We start from the raw sequence: 17,132 nt of genomic DNA, 5'->3' as shown, positions 1-17,132 counted from the left end.
AAAAAAAAAAAAAAAAAAAAAAAAAGATGTAAGTTGTAGTCGTGAAGAAGTTTTCTATTGTTCCTTTTTTTTCTTTTTTACGCATAATCAGTGAAAACCCTTGTCTTACTAAAAAACGTGACTTCTATAACCTAACCATTACGTACTATGTTAGTGGAAATAACAAAACAATTGCTCTTTACGTAATTATGACATTAAGTTGCGCTATCTATTAAAAGTCAGTATAAGTTTTGAGGAAGATGATATCACATACGAAATATTGACTAAATATAAATCGAACAAAGTAGATGCAATTAAAGAACTCGACAACGGATCAACATTCGGATGAAAACACATTAATCTACTTTCTTATTAATGCCAATCATCTTGCGGTGTAAAACAAGCACGTGTTAAAAGAGAAACATGTGAATGGATGTGAAATTGATTAAATTACCGAACTTACGGTATACTGTCCACGCATGCAATATCTCTCCGACTTCGAAACACCAATTTCGAAGACAGAGCAAAATAAACGACGTCTAGCAGCAGGATCGTGAAAAATAGTACTACTGATAACACAACAAAAAGAAAACAAGAATAGTAGAATTATTCGGATAAGGAATGAAAAATAACGATAAAATCAAATCAAATCATGTTTCCGCAAGAAAATGCAACCGAAACAGGAAAAATTAACAATTCAAAGTTTAAAAATCTACCAAGTGCCGGAAGGTAAATTGAAAAACTTCAACAAGCAGCTCATGAAAGTGAACCTCGAACCTATTTACTTCAATATTCTTTCCAATTTTATCGTCCGTTTTCTTAAATCATCCAAAAGATGCGAAGCCACTAAAAACCAAATCCCCTAGAAATTGAAGCTCCAATAGAGAAAACAGAAAATACCAACAGGTCCAGAGCAAAAAGAAGCAAAAGAAACGGAAATCAAAACTACAGCATCCAAAACATGATCCTCACCTGAATAGACGCGAGGAAACAATTAAATTAGCTGCAAAAAAAAGGGAGCCGCGGATGAAAACCGGGACGGTGTATTCAGTTAGGGTTTATGGAAGTGTGCTGACGAGGAAGGGACGCTGCTTGCTTCCTTGGGGTAAAAATTAGGGTTTGTTTGTGGTGCTACGAACGCAGAAAGATAGAGAGATCAAGGATGGTGACGAGAAAGAGGCCGCAGGGAGAGAGAGAAGGAGAGAGTTGCGGGCTCCAAGCTATGGAAGAAAAAAGATCTTCGGGTGTGAGAAAGGGCGCAAAAGGGTAGACTGCGCTGGCATTTAAGGATTCTTTGGCGGACTAAAATTGTTTGGGGATAGAAATAGAATTACAGGACATTGTTGATTCAATTTTGTCCCCTTCGATTTATTTCATATGATTATTAAATTATTTAGGTTCAATTATTTAAGGATTCTTTGATTTATTTCATATGATTATTAAATTATTCAGGTAGCGATCTTTAAAAGTGTTTATTAAGTCATAAGTTTTTTATTTTGTGTTTAATAAGTTATCGAACATTAACATCCTGAAAAATGCAAAAATCAACTTTACGACTAAGAAATGAATTAAAAAAAAATATTAAATGTATATATACTATTATTTAAATCTTAGATAAATGTACCTAATCCTTGACGGCGAGGGGGGCTTTTCTGCAATTTTGACAAAGTTGGAGGATGTATACGGTAATAAAAATATAAGCAACGACTTTCATGAAGCCGAACCCAATGTCTCGTCGTTGAAGAGGGAGGGTTAAAACGTTTTCAAAACCCTTGGTTCCAAACCCCTCCCCCTCCGAAGCCGTCCTCTGTTCTTAGACTTTCATCGAATGCAAACCCTAATTCAAAATTTTCCTTCTTTCTTCTACTATTCTGTATCACCGTCTGATTTGTAGCCTTCTTCGCCGTTAATTATCAGTATCCCTTTCGTTTTCGCATACTATTCCTTTGCTTCTCCTTCGCCATACCGTCGGAAATGGTATCTGGCTTGAGAATCGAAGGTGGTACTCAGATACTCCCGGCTCGCGTCCGGAAAACCATCCAATCCATTAAAGAGATCGTGGGCGACCACTCCGATGCTGATATATACACAACTCTCAAGGAAACCAACATGGATCCTAATGAAACTGCGCAGAAGTTGCTCAACCAAGGTATTTCTTTCGTCACTCTTGGCTTGATTTTCTTTGCTTTTTTTTTTTTTTCATGGTTTGCAATGCTCCTTACGCTAAGAAAGTTAATCGTTCTTAAGACGTGAAGATGACCCACATTCTTTCGTTGGGTGTTTTTGTTTTGCTTTGTTTTGTGTATTTTTATTTTTAATTTTGGGGGTCGCGTGTTTTGCCTGGGACAATGGGCGCACGCTCCTTCTGTTGGGGCAGTGGGATATTCAAAATTTTGTTTTTGATGATTTAGGAAGTCATTTAACGATGATGTTTTCCACCCCACCGTGGCAAGTTGCCCAGTTGCGTTAATTTTCGGAAACTAGCTGATAATTTTTTACCGGTGATACAGTCGAGTCTAGTTTTGTGTTATTATGTTATTCATTTACCACGATTGATTAATTACCTGAATTTTTAAATCATTTTGTTGATTGCACTGAGAAATTAGCAGTCACTTGGCGACATCAATTAGTTGGGAGGAAATTTTCAGTTTACGCGATTCTTTCCCCTCCATGTTCGTATCAGTTCATCTTATGTTCGTTAGCTAGATTCTGTCTTTTGTTATACAACTTGAGAAAATTTCAATGGCTATTTATCTTTTTTGTGTGGTGATACTTGATAGTTAAGTTGGTTTTCCAGATTGGACTATGTATCGACCGTTGCATCATGACATCGTCCAGTTTTTTTGGTCAAGTGCTCAATGCAGAGTTTGAGAAAGTCTTTAGCATCTAATTTATTTGCTGGATGTGTGTAGAGAATGTATGCCTATTTTCCCTTCACTTCGTTTTTTAGCTAATTATCTGTTTTGGAAAGTATACTTGCTTCTAGTGCTTGAAAAGCAAATTTAAAATAGTCATCACAAATAAAAATGCCGTTGATTCAACCAAGACACTGTGGGTTCATGTTCAACCAGAGGGATGATCAACGAATTACTGACTATTCATATTTTGGGAATTATGCCTGCCATTAGTTTTCCAACCATGCCGGTACACCAATGTTCTGGTACTATGCATATAATCTATATGTATTAGTTGTGCCGACTTATATTGGGTATAAAAAATCGAATTTTTTTAAAGAAAGTGGAAGAGAAAGCAGTACAAGTAAATAGAGATGTGCTGTAATCAGCCAGAATAAGCCACTGATTTGAACTTAATTTATATGATGTATAAAAGGATATATAATTTCATTGTACGTTTTTCTACCTTTTTATTTGTATGGACTGTAATTTTTCTGTCATATTTTTCAATCACATATAAATTCAGTTATCTCATTATACTAGTTATTTTTCAGATCCATTTCGCGAAGTGAAGAGAAGAAGAGATAAGAAGAAGGAGGTATGATCACGCAGTTTGGTTTCTTCGTTAGCCATAAACATCATTTGTCTTTTCTCTATAGTAATTGCAGCCAGCTGTCAGTAACAGATATGATATAGTTATACAGCATGTTTTAAATTATATCTTCACAAATTGCTTCTCTTCCTTGATAATGGCTGATGTTTTGAAAGGCCGAGATGGTATAGTGGCAATGTCGAATTATGTAGTTTTAAATACAAAATTATTATGAGTAATAATAAGCAGTAAATAAGTCCCACATGTATATTCTTTCTTCCATAAATTATTATGATCATTTTTCATTACAACGTACGTGATTACCTTTTTCTTCAACTTTTTTCATCATCTTTTTTTGAAGCTACTCACTTATCTTGGTTGTTCTGCTGTATGCATTATTTATTTATTTATTTATGGACATAATAGTAATATTCTAGATTTGTTCTACTCTTCTCAGAATTTGTTGTTTTGTCCACTGAAGAGTACTGCTGTCATGTTTTTTAAATTTTATGCAACCGTCTGCCATACTACAGGCCCTGAATTCCAAACTGATCGTATTCCATAGATCTAATCGGTTCGGATACAGAAAAACCAAGGCTATGAGTTATTGACCGTTTTAGTTCTTCTTCCAGTATTCCTCATGCTCATTTCGTGTCTAGCTATATCATTTTATATTCCCTTTGAAATTATTTTTTAAAAATAAAATTCTTATGGCTGCTAGTTTTTAATGTTTACCTTGAAATATGGTTGACTGGAAACTGAGGTTGTGGGTGTGTTGTGTCCTCAGAACATGGGGTACAAAGGTTCATTGGATGCGCAAAGACATTCTGAGGATGTGAGACAAGGGACAAAGGTATATACATTGTCTGACCGTAATGTCCGGAGAGGGGCCTATGCAAAAAGTTCTTGGCCTGGTACTTTTTAATCTTTGCCTATTATTTTTCTTGAAGCACTATAAGCTGCAGATTCTAAACTTATTTTTGAAGCCTGTTGATGAAGTTCACACGTATGGTTGCTCATTTAGAATCAAAAGAATTTGATTTCACTCCTTTCCATCACCTCATTTTAGTCGGAAGAAAGATAATGCATGACAGAGATGAACATGAAAAATTGAATGGATTTATGGTTTATCGGCATGCACTTATTATGCTTATTGTATTGGTTTTCTTGCTCTAATATGCACATTGAACTACTTGATGATTAGTTTACATAATCTAGGTATCAGCAAAGAGTTCCGCGTTGTAAGAGACAATAGAGTTAATCGAAATACACATAGAGAAGTAAAACCTGCACTTCCACATTTGGCAATATCCACCAATGAGTTGTCTACAACTGTGTCAAAAACAGGGTATGCATCATTTATTCTCCTCTTTTTCTTCGTCTTTTCTTCTTTTAATCTTTGTACTTTATAGTTTGCTTAGTATTTTTTGTTTCACCCTTTATAAATATACATCTATTTCTCATGACTGCCCTTGTTTTGGTATTAAATTAAATTGTAAACAATGGTTAGAGAGGAATGAAGGTGCTTTCAGTGGTTAGGATAGGATGGAAGTATTTCTTGTAGGGCTTATTTTGTAGCCTTTCTCTTTTCATCTTTGATGAAGGGATTTGCTATTACAAAAACTCCTCTTCCTTCATGACGAAGTGTTCAATTTCAAATAACAATGTTAAACAAGTAGCTGTGCTGTGATTTTGTAATGCGTGGGTTCATTATCTGCCTTGAAAGATGTTGGACTTCTGTGTATTTATGGCATTGTGTTGATGTGCTCAATTTCAAATAACATGTCAAGCACGTTCATTTTACACTGATGAATATTCATTTTAGCATTTGACTTGGAAACCTATTTTGGGTTCTCTAAGGTGGATTATTCTGTGTCAATATCTGTTCATTGATCTGATTTGAATATTAATTGAATTCAATGTCTGGACATCTAATTTTACCTATTTATTCATCATCAGTATCAACCCAAAAGGAGAACAGGGGCCCTCTGGTGGTAGGATATCACAAGTGTCTTTCCGGAAAACTGATTCACATCCCAACAATCAACGAGATGGTTATTCAACTGAAATGTTCCAGAAAGAGTTAAGGGATGATGTGGGAGTTTCCATGTTGAGTTCTATTCCAGATACGAACTTAGTGAAGCCGAATGATTCTGAGCAACGTTCTGCTGTGTTGGCATCAAATGGTGCTGCTGTTGGTCTATATTCTTCTTCCACAGATCCAGTTCATGTACCATCCCCAGATTCTAGATCATCTGCTGCAGTTGGAGCTATAAAACGGGAAGTTGGGGTAGTAGGTGTTCGGAGGCAATTAAAAGACATTTCCATAGACCAGTCTTCAGGACCTAGTCTGTCTCTCACAAATTCTGTTACTGGAAGGGATTGTTCTTCTACAGATTCATTTCAACCACTAGGCTCCACTTCTAAAGGCGAACATCTTAGTCAAATGAATGAATCCGTGATTCCTGGCCTGGCAGGCAGCAGATCAACGTTAAATAATCAGCATAGCAGCAGGCAACACCAACCAACTATGGGTCATCAGAAAGGTATTGTAGCGTGTTTTTTTTTTAAAATAAAGTTCAATTTTAAATTTTTTGTACTTTTGTTTTAAGGAGAAAAACACTGAGTTACCTTACTTTTTGTATGGTGTTCCTTAGACGAGCATGCATGTCTGTACTCCTCTTTTCCATGTGTGTGTGTTTACTTAGGGAATTCATCAAATCTTAGGATAGAGTTTACCATCGTCTTTGATACAGCTTCCCAGCATAACAAGGAGTGGAAACCTAAGTCCAGCCAGAAGTTGAGCACTAGTAATCCTGGAGTAATAGGAACACCCTCAAAATCCAAATCTCCTACTGATGAGTCCAGAGAGCTGCCTTCTGAAGCTGCTACTGTTCAAGACAAGCTTGCAAGAGTAGACCTTCATGAGAACCAGAACGTTATCATAGCTGAGCATATTAGAGTTCCTGATAATGACCAATATGGACTGGTCTTCGGCAGTTTTGGGGCAGAATTTGATTCTTCTACAGGTCTGTTGTCAGGATTGCAAGCCGTTAGAGGTCCAGAGGAATTGAGTGTAGAATCATCATCGAGGTTTGTATATATTTTATATTCCTCCATCTTTAAAGCCCGTCTGACTAAAATTGTATCACTAGGTAATTCATCGCGACTCAAAGGTTTCCCTAGTGTAGTATTAATATCTTTCAAACTGATTTGGGGCATGGAGTTTTGAGCATTCCTATATGAGATAGAAAAAAATTAGAATGAAATAGTATAAAATAACCTGACAAGTATCTGTGAAAGATTTATTTATTATTTTTTTTTCATGGGATTCACGCTTCATGCTTGTAATTTTATTCTTTTACTGATATTATCCATCTGGCAATGTTTTAGCAGTCAATCAATATCTGCTCCGGAGATCTCTACTGATGATGCTTCTGGCAGCAGGCAGGTCAATTTGCTGGATGATCAGGTCCGCAGTTCAGAGTCTAATTCACCAGATTCTGGTACAGCAACTGAACTTCAGTCAGCAGATAAAAGAGAATCTTCTAGTTCCCAGGCACTAAATACGTATGCAGAGATTGGAATTGTTCGAGAGAGAAGTCCAAAATATGTTCCCACTTCACAACATCAAGATCCTTCTGAGTTACCTGGATTTTCGGTGAGTTTGCATTAGATTATTAATTTTTGATGTAGCTGCTGAGAATTGAGATATTTTATATTCCTACTGCATTGATGGTTTAAAGGCTTGTGGTTCCAGAGACTATAATGTTGCCGTTACTATTCCCTTAGTTTTTTTGTAAGCAAACCCTTTTCATTTCTTGATATTTATTGGTTTTATGAGCAGGCGTATGATCCACAGACTGGCTATGACATACCTTATTTTCGACCAACCGTGGATGAAACTGTTAGGGTGCAAGGCTTACCGTCTCAAGAGGTAAGATTAGTTGTTTACATAATGTTTTCTGTCGTGTTTATTAACTTCTGGGTCCATGTATGTTTTGAGCTTCAAATAGTTGTAATGAATGTTTTCATCTTCCTGGAGTAGTTTAGTCTACTGCACGAAGTAGCATTGTTTTGTTCACTCACTTTTCAATCTCTGACTCTAGGCGGTTAACTCTCATGCTACTAGCAGCATCCCTACATCAACAATTCCTATGGTGCAACAGCAGCAAACTCCTGTTGCCCAGATGTATCCACAAGTTCATGTTTCCCATTTTGCAAACCTCATGCCATATCGACAGTTCCTATCTCCTGTTTTTGTTCCACCATTGGCCATGCCTGGTTATTCTAGTAGCCCAGCATATCCTCATCCGTCCAACGGTAACAGTTACCTGGTGATGCCTGGTGGTAGTACTCACATGAATGCAAATAACCTGAAGTATGGAATCCAGCCGTTTAAGACTATTCCGGCTGGCAGTCCGGCAGGGTTTGGAAACTTCAATAATCCTGCTGGGTTTGCCATGAATGCTCCTGGTGTAGTTGGGAGTGCAAATGGACTTGAAGATTCATCTCGAATCAAGTACAAAGATGGCAACCTTTATGTTCCGAATGCACAGGTTAGTACTTATCATTACCACGGATTGGCTATAGGTTTTAGTATTTACATGTATACTTGTGAACTTGATATCATTTCATGTGGCTTGTTGGTGCATGTAATGTGCTATCTCTTTATTTAGAGGGGGAGAGGAAGGAAATGGGATTGAAAACACCAAAAGGCCAATCCAGTCAGATCCTTTTATTATTATAATATAAAGTAGTTTAAAATATTAGTATATTTATTGTTTCAGGCTGAGACATCTGAAATTTGGATTCAAAACCCAAGAGATCTTCCAGGTTTGCAATCGGCTTCATATTACAGCATGCCTGGGCAAACTCCTCATGGTGCTTATTTGCCTTCTCATACCGGGCATGCTTCCTTCGGTGCGCAGTCTACACACATGCAATTTCCCGGATTGTACCATCCACCTCCACAGCCTGCCCCTATTGGAAATCCTCATCACATGGGGCCTGGGATGGGTGGTAATGTTGGAGTGGCTGGTGCCACCCCTGGGCCACAAGTTGGTGCTTTCCAGCAGCCACAGTTGGGTCATCTTAATTGGACAACTAATTTCTAGCGAAATGGGAAGCAAGAGAACTGTGAAGCTAACCCCCTTTATCATACAAGGGACTGAAGTAGTCATAAATGTTTTATATTTTTGTCATATGTGTAATCGATAACCTTCTCATATTCAATGTAGTATGCGGTTTTCTCCATTTGCATCAATTTCATCTGCAGTTTCTGTTATCCATTTGTCATGCTAGCTATAATAATCAAGGTGATGTACGATATAACAGAGCAACAAAGCAGTACCGATGAATAAAACAAAGCTACCTCGCAACACCAGTGGGTAAAAACAAAATACTTGACGTTAGGAATATGCTCCGCAGCTATTCCAAGTTATTTGCATCTAGCTTTGTTCTTCCTCTTAATGTGAGTGTTGGTTTGGAGTTTTATGTACAATTTACCAAGTGGCCTTGTGTGAGAGAATGGTAAAGGTGAAGTCTTGAACATTTAAATCCATTATTATTGTATTCATTTTGTAAGGTGCCGATTGCTAAAGGAGAAGGTGACCAACTGGTTTCTGGATCATTTCCATACGTGTAACTTCAGTTGTGATCAGGAAAAAGAGGTGAGTGAGATGCTTTATTCTTCTATCTTTGTTCCTTGTGCAGAATACATAGACTTTGTCCTGTTCAATTCTACTTTATTTTTTGTTATAGAACTGTCAGCTCAATATCTTGGGATTGCCAAAACACATTGTCTTTTTTTTTTTCTTTCTTTTCTTTTCTTTTCTTTTCTTTTCTTTTCTTACGATCATCTTCATGCTTTGCACGAAAAAGCATAACCCTACACATCCGAGTCCCTATATACCTCATATATTTTGAATCTGCGCTTTTTTTGCTTTTTCTTTTTGCTAGAGAGTCTAGGGATTACATCGTGCAAAGTATTTCCATCATCATCAGTTTGACAATGGCTTGATATGATATGTGTACAAAAATCGATGTCCTCGGGGATCTGTGTGATGTTTATCTTGGCACTTCGAATTTTGGAACACTTGGAAAAAATGAAAGTAAAAAAAGAAAAAAAGAATCATTAGCTTTAACGGTTGATGCATTACTCATTTATCAGAAGCTTAGAAGCATCTTGTACTGTCCTTTTTGTGGAGCAGTTTTTAGAACTGTTTTAAAGTTGTGTTTATATTTTTCCTGCATTTACCTTGTACTGTTTGTGACCATGTTTCCAGTACAAACATATCTTTACAGGTTCATCATTCAAAACTTCAACAGCACTTCAAATCAGCTCCTCCTGTTTTGGTTTCTATTCTTTTACCCCAATCTCATTTTATTTCTTGTCATGGCTGTCAGCTTGTTGGAAAAAAAAAAAAAAGAAAAAAAGAAAAAAGAACACAGGTCATTTTCCCAAGGTAGGATAAGTGTCCCACCTGGAATTTTATTGTAGGCACCAGTCACGATATCATTACTCTCTTGAATTCTAGTCTACTTCAAAAACTTATCTTATTGCCAATGTTAATTGCAGGAATGAAGAAATGCAATGCAAACGTTTTGTTTTGGTCAATTATTTGGCAGACAGAAGTGGATGAATGAATGAATCTGTGATGCTAAGTTCAGCTTGTTAACAGCAAAAAGCTCATGAATCCCTCCAATGGCAATGGATGATCCATTCTGAGTTGCAGGGGACTGTTTGTGATTAGTTGTCAACAACCAAGAGGTTAGATTTCCTTACTCTTTCATAGCTTTTTCCTACTGTAGTAGTCTTGTGTGGATGACAAAGGCAACCTGATGCCTGTGCCCTTCATAACTTTTTAGAGTGTGTGTTGGTGTCTTTTGCGTTGGCCTATTATAATAAGCAGACCGTCCGTACATTCCCTACTCCACTGTAACTGTTGATCATATAAGTTTTGAATTGGAATAATATGCATTCTAGGAGCCATGAGAATCTAAAATTTAGACCAAACATGCGAGATTGCATTGAAAAAGTATAGATGAATTGAAATTATATACATTTGCGTTGGGGTAAATTTGTGTTTGAGATATGAGGCGTGGGCAATGATATGTTGAATTGTAAGGGTGATGGTGGGAGACAAATTGGTCGTTCATCCACTGACAAATTTGTATCCAAATTGGTGGAAGGAACGTTACTATTTGTCTTTACATTTTGTCTGCTCTCACGATCACATTTCCAAGGCCATTTTTTAGTGGGGGCTCTCGAAATTGTCAATCTATGATCTGAAAGGAATCTATTTGGAAATTTTAAATTCTCTTTTATGCATAAATTATGACATGAAACGAATCCGATCTTAGTCCCATTCTTTTTCAAAGCTTATTTGGTTCAAAATGGAATTTCTTAGCTTAAGAACTCTGAACCCCATGTAATGGTTGTAGCTCTTTTTCTCTCTCTAAGCAACCTGTGTGTTGTGTTCACTTTGAGAATGGGCCCTTGTACAAATTTAATCAGAGAATAATAGAATTAATTGGCATGATTAATATGAGCCTGATAATAATTAATTAATTGGGTTTCTGAAATTACAACCTTTTTGCTTCATATAATTATTGATTTATTTGCCTTGAGCTTGAAGGGACTAGAGAGAGAAAAAGGTGCATGTGAGGAAAGGAGAGAAAGAGAGAAGACAAAAGCAAATCCACAGTTGAAAGCTCAAACATGGGTAGGGTTACTTTCTTCTCTCTCTTTTACATTTCGATATTAAGATATGATAATATTAGAGATTTGTCACATCAACCACAAATTATTTGTGGAGATTACCACAATATGACTAGTAGTTTACTTAGATCCTTACGAGCAGCGGTAGTTGTTATGAGGTAGGTATATTGACAGTCTCGGTGAATAGTTCTTTATAGTGTGAACATAAAGAGTTGGTAGATAAAAATACTCGTTTCTTTTTAGGTGGGTTCTCACGGTGGCATTGGTTATTAGGATAATCAAATCACATGCATTAGGGGCATAGGGTTTGGTATTCCTTTACTTAATCAAACTAACCCTAAGCCCTCTAAAAAGGTGGTAAAAGGGCAGGAGTGCAATGATTATGCAAATAAGCACCACCACCCCCATTACACAACATATGCCCCTCTAGAACCACACGTACGCGTACAAAACTGAAGTGACTGCACACCAATTCTCCGCTCTTTCCACCATCTTTCATCATCCCAGGATAAGATTCTTCCCCATGCATGCTTTAGGTTCCACAATATGTTCATATCCAGCACATCTTAGACAACTATGGAACCCATCTCTTACCACAATAGATACATATTCGTGTACCACAATAGATACATATTCGTGTAAGTTGAATGCTAGTTTGTCGATGTGCTTGTATATTCTCGATTCATATCAATGGAGAATGCCCAACGACCCTTCTACATCAACTTTTCTCTCTCCCACTTCCTTTACATGTCCATCCCTGTTTTGTACATACATACATATACATATGTATATATGGTATATAATTATTAATACGTTGAAAGCATTAAAGTAACGAGATATTGGAGCCTCCACTAAATAGAGGTGGGTATCATCGTAAAGAACAATAGACCCGATCAATAAAAGTTGAATATGAATTACTCTCGAAAGAGTTCTTTTTTATAAATAAAATATTTATATCATATATATAATGATATAAATTAAGAATTACGATCCTAGTGATCTTTCAAAAGTGGCCCATAATAATCTATCTTTTAAAGAAAATGATAACTAAAGATATGTCTTAATAGGTAAAAAATTTGTCTCGTGGTTTAATCACATATAAATCAACCTTCTAATGATTAAGCCAAGTTTAAAAAATTTAATATATGTTAAAGCTATTAAAGTGTTAATTCACCACTAATTGAAGGCTAATTGATAATAATTATGGTAATTATGATTCAAACAGCAAAAAGTGGTGGGAAAAAAAACACACTTTAAGCCAAATTTGGTTATTTCATTGGTAAAACACTCTTCCCCTATTATATATTTTTAAAAACACATACCCACTGCTTTATAGATTAGAATTAATTAATAAGAATAGTCGATACATGTTTTTGTCCCTCTCTTCTCGTCCCTCCCTTCTTTCTCAAATAGTACGGTGGCGAAGGTTTCAATCTATCTATAAATTTTCAAAGTTGAGTTGGTCATATATAAATTCACTTTGATTTGAGATCTGAGTCGAACCGGTCCCACTTACCTCTCGTTCTGAGCTTATAAGATAAGAAAAAAAAAGTTATTTCTAATATTTTCTTTTTGGTTTTTTAAATTTGAACGTAGGATTTGGAAAGGAGATCGTAAACTTTGTTATAAAAAATCATATAAAAACAAAAGATAAAATATTATAAAATGCACGGAAGTTATTTTTTTTAATTACTTTCCGTTTAAATTGTGCATTATTTAATTATCGGGACCATTGTCAAAGTAAATTAGTTTTATTTTATTATTTTATATTTCTTTATAATATGATTAAATAAATAAAAAATACATATATTTTTTTATGTTTTAAATTTGAAATTTAGAAAAAGCAAACAATCTCACACCGTGTGGCGCAGGGTAGTGTGAATAAAGAGTACGTACACATTTCAATAATATTCCAGCAAATAATAATAAAAAACTAAAATTAAATATGCCACGTGTGCACTCACAATCTGGCACTCCTTCCAGTTTGGATCCACTTGTCATACATGAGCTCCCTCCAATTCCAAATAAGAATAATAATTAATTTTTTAGTTTAATATGTATGGAAGTAAAAATTTAAAACTTTTTTGTTTTTAATCTTTTAACTATAATTATATATATTCGATTATTTTTATTATTATATTAATACCATCCATAAATGGTAACTTTTTTTAAGCTCACGTGTACGTATATTTTTCATTCACCATTCACACATAATTATCGATATATTATTTTATTTTAAGAGCTTACATTATTTTTAAAAACCTTATACCAGGGTGATAAAGATGAATAAAGATAATAAGAACGCTATCTTAATTTTAGAAAATCAAAATAATTATTTTATTTATAACTAATATTCAAATATCTGTATAAATTATCTCATCAACAAAGTTTTTATATTGACTGGTTAATTGAACTATACTCAAATTGATATACAAATAGGCGCACGCAATCATATCTTATCGTGTTCTCAGGCGTGGACTTGTTGATTCATCATTTTCTCTCTCCGCCATTCATTGCCCATAAAAAAGAGAACTTCCAACTCTCCTTTTGTTTCCTTCCGGTTTCTGTCACTCTGATAACTCAAAAACATCATCAGAATTTCCCAAATTCTCTTTATTTTCACCAACTTTTTTTTATTTTTCCGACAAAATTAATCCTTATTTGCCTCAAACTCTTCGTCTTTCATGGATTTGTGGGATAAGTCGTTTCAGAGACACGATCAAGACCTCCCACAACGCCGTCGTAGTCGCCGTGACAACCCTTCCTTCTCCTCCTCTCTTCTCGACGCCATCTACCGTTCCATCGACGAATCCAACGACCAGGATGAAGACGGCCACCTCTTTTTCTACAGAGAAACCACCATGAGAACAAAACAGAGTGTGGTTACCGCCAGGACAGAGGACGACGAAGCCGTCAAATTCCGGCGAGCTTGTATGATCGAGAAGTGGATGGATAGGAAAAAAGTTAGAAACATTCGCGATTTTACTGTTTCCAGCTCCAGCTCGTCGGAATCCACCTCCACCGCCGGCAGAAGATACTCTGCGTCGGAATCGGAGCTTCTGTCACGTGCTCTGCACCGACAAAAGCCGATCAAAACTACTCCGTGGACTCAAACCGAAACTCAAAAAGCAAAGCACGAAAATGGGTTGGTTAAAACGAAATCCAAAGCTTCAAAAATCTACCACGATTTGAAAAAGGTGAAGCAGCCGATATCCCCCGGCGGCCGCCTCGCAAATTTTCTCAACTCCCTCTTCAATGGCGGAAGCCCAAAAACGAAGCAAAAGATGCCAAATCCTTCGACGAATCCAAGGAGTATGGATTACGACATGCCGACAAAAGCGAAATCCCAGGGATCGACATGTTCCTCTGCTTCGTCATTTTCGAGGTCTTGTCTGAGCAAAACGCCATCTTCGAGAGGAAACGTTAAGAGATCGGTTCGGTTCTGTCCTGTGAGTGAAATTGTGGACGAGGATTGTGAGGCATATGGGCACAAAAGTTTGCAGAAGTTAGAGGAACCCATTATGAAGAAAGGGTTGAAAAGTTATGGGAAATTTGAAACAGAGGAAGTGAAAACAGAGCATCCGAGGAAGAGTAAGGGAAATGAAGGGTTTGAGTACGAGGATGAAGATGAAGAAGAAGAAGAAGATGATGCAGTGAGCTGTTCGAGTTCTGATCTGTTTGAATTGGATAATCTTTCAGTCATTGGAATGGAAAGGTACAGAGAGGAATTGCCAGTTTACGAGACTACAAATTTCAAAACAAATTGTGCCATTGCTAAGGGATTGGTTGTGTAATTCCATTCCCAAGGGATTGCTTCTCTATCCGGTTTTCTTTTTTGAAGTAATTAATTAATTTTGGGGGCGCGAGAATTCAAAGTCATTATCGTTCTTCTTTTTAGTTGAACGAGAATTGGAATAGATATATGTTGGGTTGATTGTTTCATAATCTTGACTAGTTATTGTATATTTAGTCTGAAATGCTTTGAGATGGTTGGTTTTATGCTTGTTTTTAATGCAATAAACATTGGAAGCGTTACTTAATTGGAAGCGTCAATTGGAAGCGTTACTTAATTGGAAGCCTCCACTTTTTCAACTTTAAGAAAAAGAATAAATATTATAATCGCGGTTGTCATAATGGATATTCACGCTAAACTTGAAACCAAATTAAAGTAATTTTGAAACTGAAGGGTTGGATGGTAATATATAGGTGGATTAAGTTGAAATATAAGGCGTAAAAAGTAAAAAATTGGAGAGTGCGTATAGAAGGAGGAAGTTCGTAAGTGCATGAAGTGGGTTAGAGAGAGGGTCCTTCGGCTTGGCGTTGTTGTGTGTTGGGTTTGGTATATTGAGTGGGGGCCTTCCTTGCTTCAACTTAACACCAATTCCATTCCTCTTTTTGGGCCTTTAATTTTCCATCTCTCCAATCCTCTCTCTTTCTTTCTTTCCTCCGTTGCTTAACAGCTCCACAAATTCGAATTCTTTTACTTAACCTCACGGTTAAATAAATAAAATGCAAGTGTGAGAGAGAGGGGGTTGGACCCACAGAATGATGAGCGAGCAAAGTTAATTTATTAATTCTCAGGAACCAAAATGAAAATTTTTTAAAAATAAAATAAAATATGTAAAGGGGCTTAGAAAGCAAAAGCCTATAATCTATAGTCAAAAGTAGAAGAAATAGGGTCTCCAATGCCCTACCCTCTACCCCTTTCTTAATTATCTAATTACATCTTTGCTTTTACTTTAATCACACCATTTTATTTAATCCTCACCCCTTCGTAGGTAGCGTGTTTATCCTTACACGCCTATTTATTTTCAACGAAATCCACATTTGTTCAATAACATGACATGCTAATAATAAGGGTATCAATTTGTACTGTTATAGATTTAGAGAGAAATAATTAGGTGATTTGACTAAGGTCGTTAATCACATGTATTATTTGTTGCTTTGACTTTAAATCCAAATTTAATCATTTTATTATTTATTATTAGTAGTATGATTATGATTATATTCATAGGTTAGGTAGAGGTTAGAGATTGAAGAGAGGTGCATGGTGGGCAAAAGGCAACACATTATTTTAAATAATATTTTAATTAATATTTTAATTAATATTTTAATTAATATTTTAATTAATATTTTAATTAATATTTTAATTAATACAAAAAGGCAATTTTTATAATTGAGTTTTGGCGAGGCTATCTTCCCCATAATATGCTCCACACATGTTCATTAATCATTAATTATTAATTATTAATTATTAATTATTACTTTCATTACTTCTTTAAATAATGACACAATTCTTTGTCCCCCTAAAATTTCAGTAAACTTTATAATTTTACTCTCATTTATATGATTAAAAATTATTTCAAATTATTAGTTCTTCATATATATTTTTAAATTTTTAAATTGCAGCATATAATTGTCCTTGCTTCTCCTTTTGTAATTAAGCTATTCCAACTTTAGAGCTAACCACTTTAATTTATCCTTTTTAAGTCGTTGATTCAACTTTTTTTTTTTTTTATTTCTTTTTCTTGTTAACTATTTTTAAAATTAAATCAAAATTAACCACCAATAAATGGAAATGGAAATCTACCATGTATGGACAACTCTGAGACGCCCTAGTTAGTATACATTAAGTAATTTAAACTTAATAGATATATGCACATGCTTCAATATATTCGTAGTGTCAACCACAACACTTCAAGTTTTATAAGTAGTATGCGTGTTAGGATGCAACATTTTGACACTGTAATAAATTCATATAGAAACGTTTTTTTGGTACAGAATTTGGAATAGTCATTTTGGAGAGATCATCGATACTTACAAATTCAAGTAAAAAGAGACTTTGAGAACGAGAAATAGAGATATTGAAGCTCGAGTTCGTGGAGATCATAACCGGGAATGAAACAAAAATGGAATATGAGAGAGAGGGGGGGGGGGGGGGGGG

General features: G+C 35.7%; 3 protein-coding genes across 9 annotated transcripts in view; 2 read left to right on the top strand and 1 right to left on the bottom strand.

Annotated features, from left to right (window-relative positions):
• Positions 1 to 1,278, bottom strand: part of LOC111452436 (polyadenylate-binding protein-interacting protein 3-like) — a 9,694-nt gene extending 8,416 nt beyond the window's left edge. For 2 of the 5 annotated variants that reach the window (XM_023093166.1, XM_023093167.1), the window contains exon 1: positions 952 to 1,278. The gene's annotated coding sequence lies outside the window, so the exon portion shown is untranslated. Of the gene's footprint in view, positions 1 to 433; positions 549 to 951 lie in introns of all 5 variants that reach the window. The other 3 variants (XM_023093165.1, XM_023093163.1, XM_023093162.1) reach the window with 3 other exon arrangements.
• A 432-nt stretch (positions 1,279 to 1,710) lies between these two features.
• On the top strand, positions 1,711 to 8,731 carry LOC111452434. Of its 3 annotated transcripts, none has more exons than XM_023093161.1 (10): positions 1,711 to 2,128; positions 3,428 to 3,471; positions 4,253 to 4,379; positions 4,684 to 4,813; positions 5,425 to 6,011; positions 6,222 to 6,558; positions 6,913 to 7,126; positions 7,313 to 7,402; positions 7,575 to 8,024; positions 8,256 to 8,731. In XM_023093161.1, exons 1-10 carry the CDS (start codon positions 1,954 to 1,956, stop codon positions 8,580 to 8,582), a joined length of 2,481 nt encoding a protein of 826 aa, XP_022948929.1. In that variant the 5' UTR covers positions 1,711 to 1,953; the 3' UTR covers positions 8,583 to 8,731. The 3 variants fall into 3 exon arrangements, with proteins under 3 accessions (XP_022948929.1, XP_022948928.1, XP_022948927.1); XM_023093160.1 differs by having other exon boundaries at positions 6,862 to 7,126; XM_023093159.1 differs by having other exon boundaries at positions 6,859 to 7,126.
• Positions 8,732 to 13,659: 4,928 nt separating this feature from the next.
• Positions 13,660 to 17,132, top strand: part of LOC111452438 (protein BIG GRAIN 1-like B) — a 4,090-nt gene continuing 617 nt past the window's right edge. Inside the window, exon 1 of the mRNA XM_023093170.1 lies at positions 13,660 to 15,016. Within this exon, the coding sequence (XP_022948938.1) occupies positions 13,873 to 14,982 (1,110 nt within the window). The 5' untranslated portion in view covers positions 13,660 to 13,872 and the 3' untranslated portion in view covers positions 14,983 to 15,016. The remainder of the gene's footprint in view (positions 15,017 to 17,132) is intronic.

This window comes from Cucurbita moschata, unplaced genomic scaffold (genome assembly GCF_002738365.1).
Source record: "Cucurbita moschata cultivar Rifu unplaced genomic scaffold, Cmos_1.0 Cmo_Scf00014, whole genome shotgun sequence".
Lineage (NCBI taxonomy): Eukaryota > Viridiplantae > Streptophyta > Magnoliopsida > Cucurbitales > Cucurbitaceae > Cucurbita > Cucurbita moschata.
The sequence above is the reverse complement of the archived record's forward strand: the minus strand, read 5'-3'. Positions and strand labels throughout refer to the sequence as shown.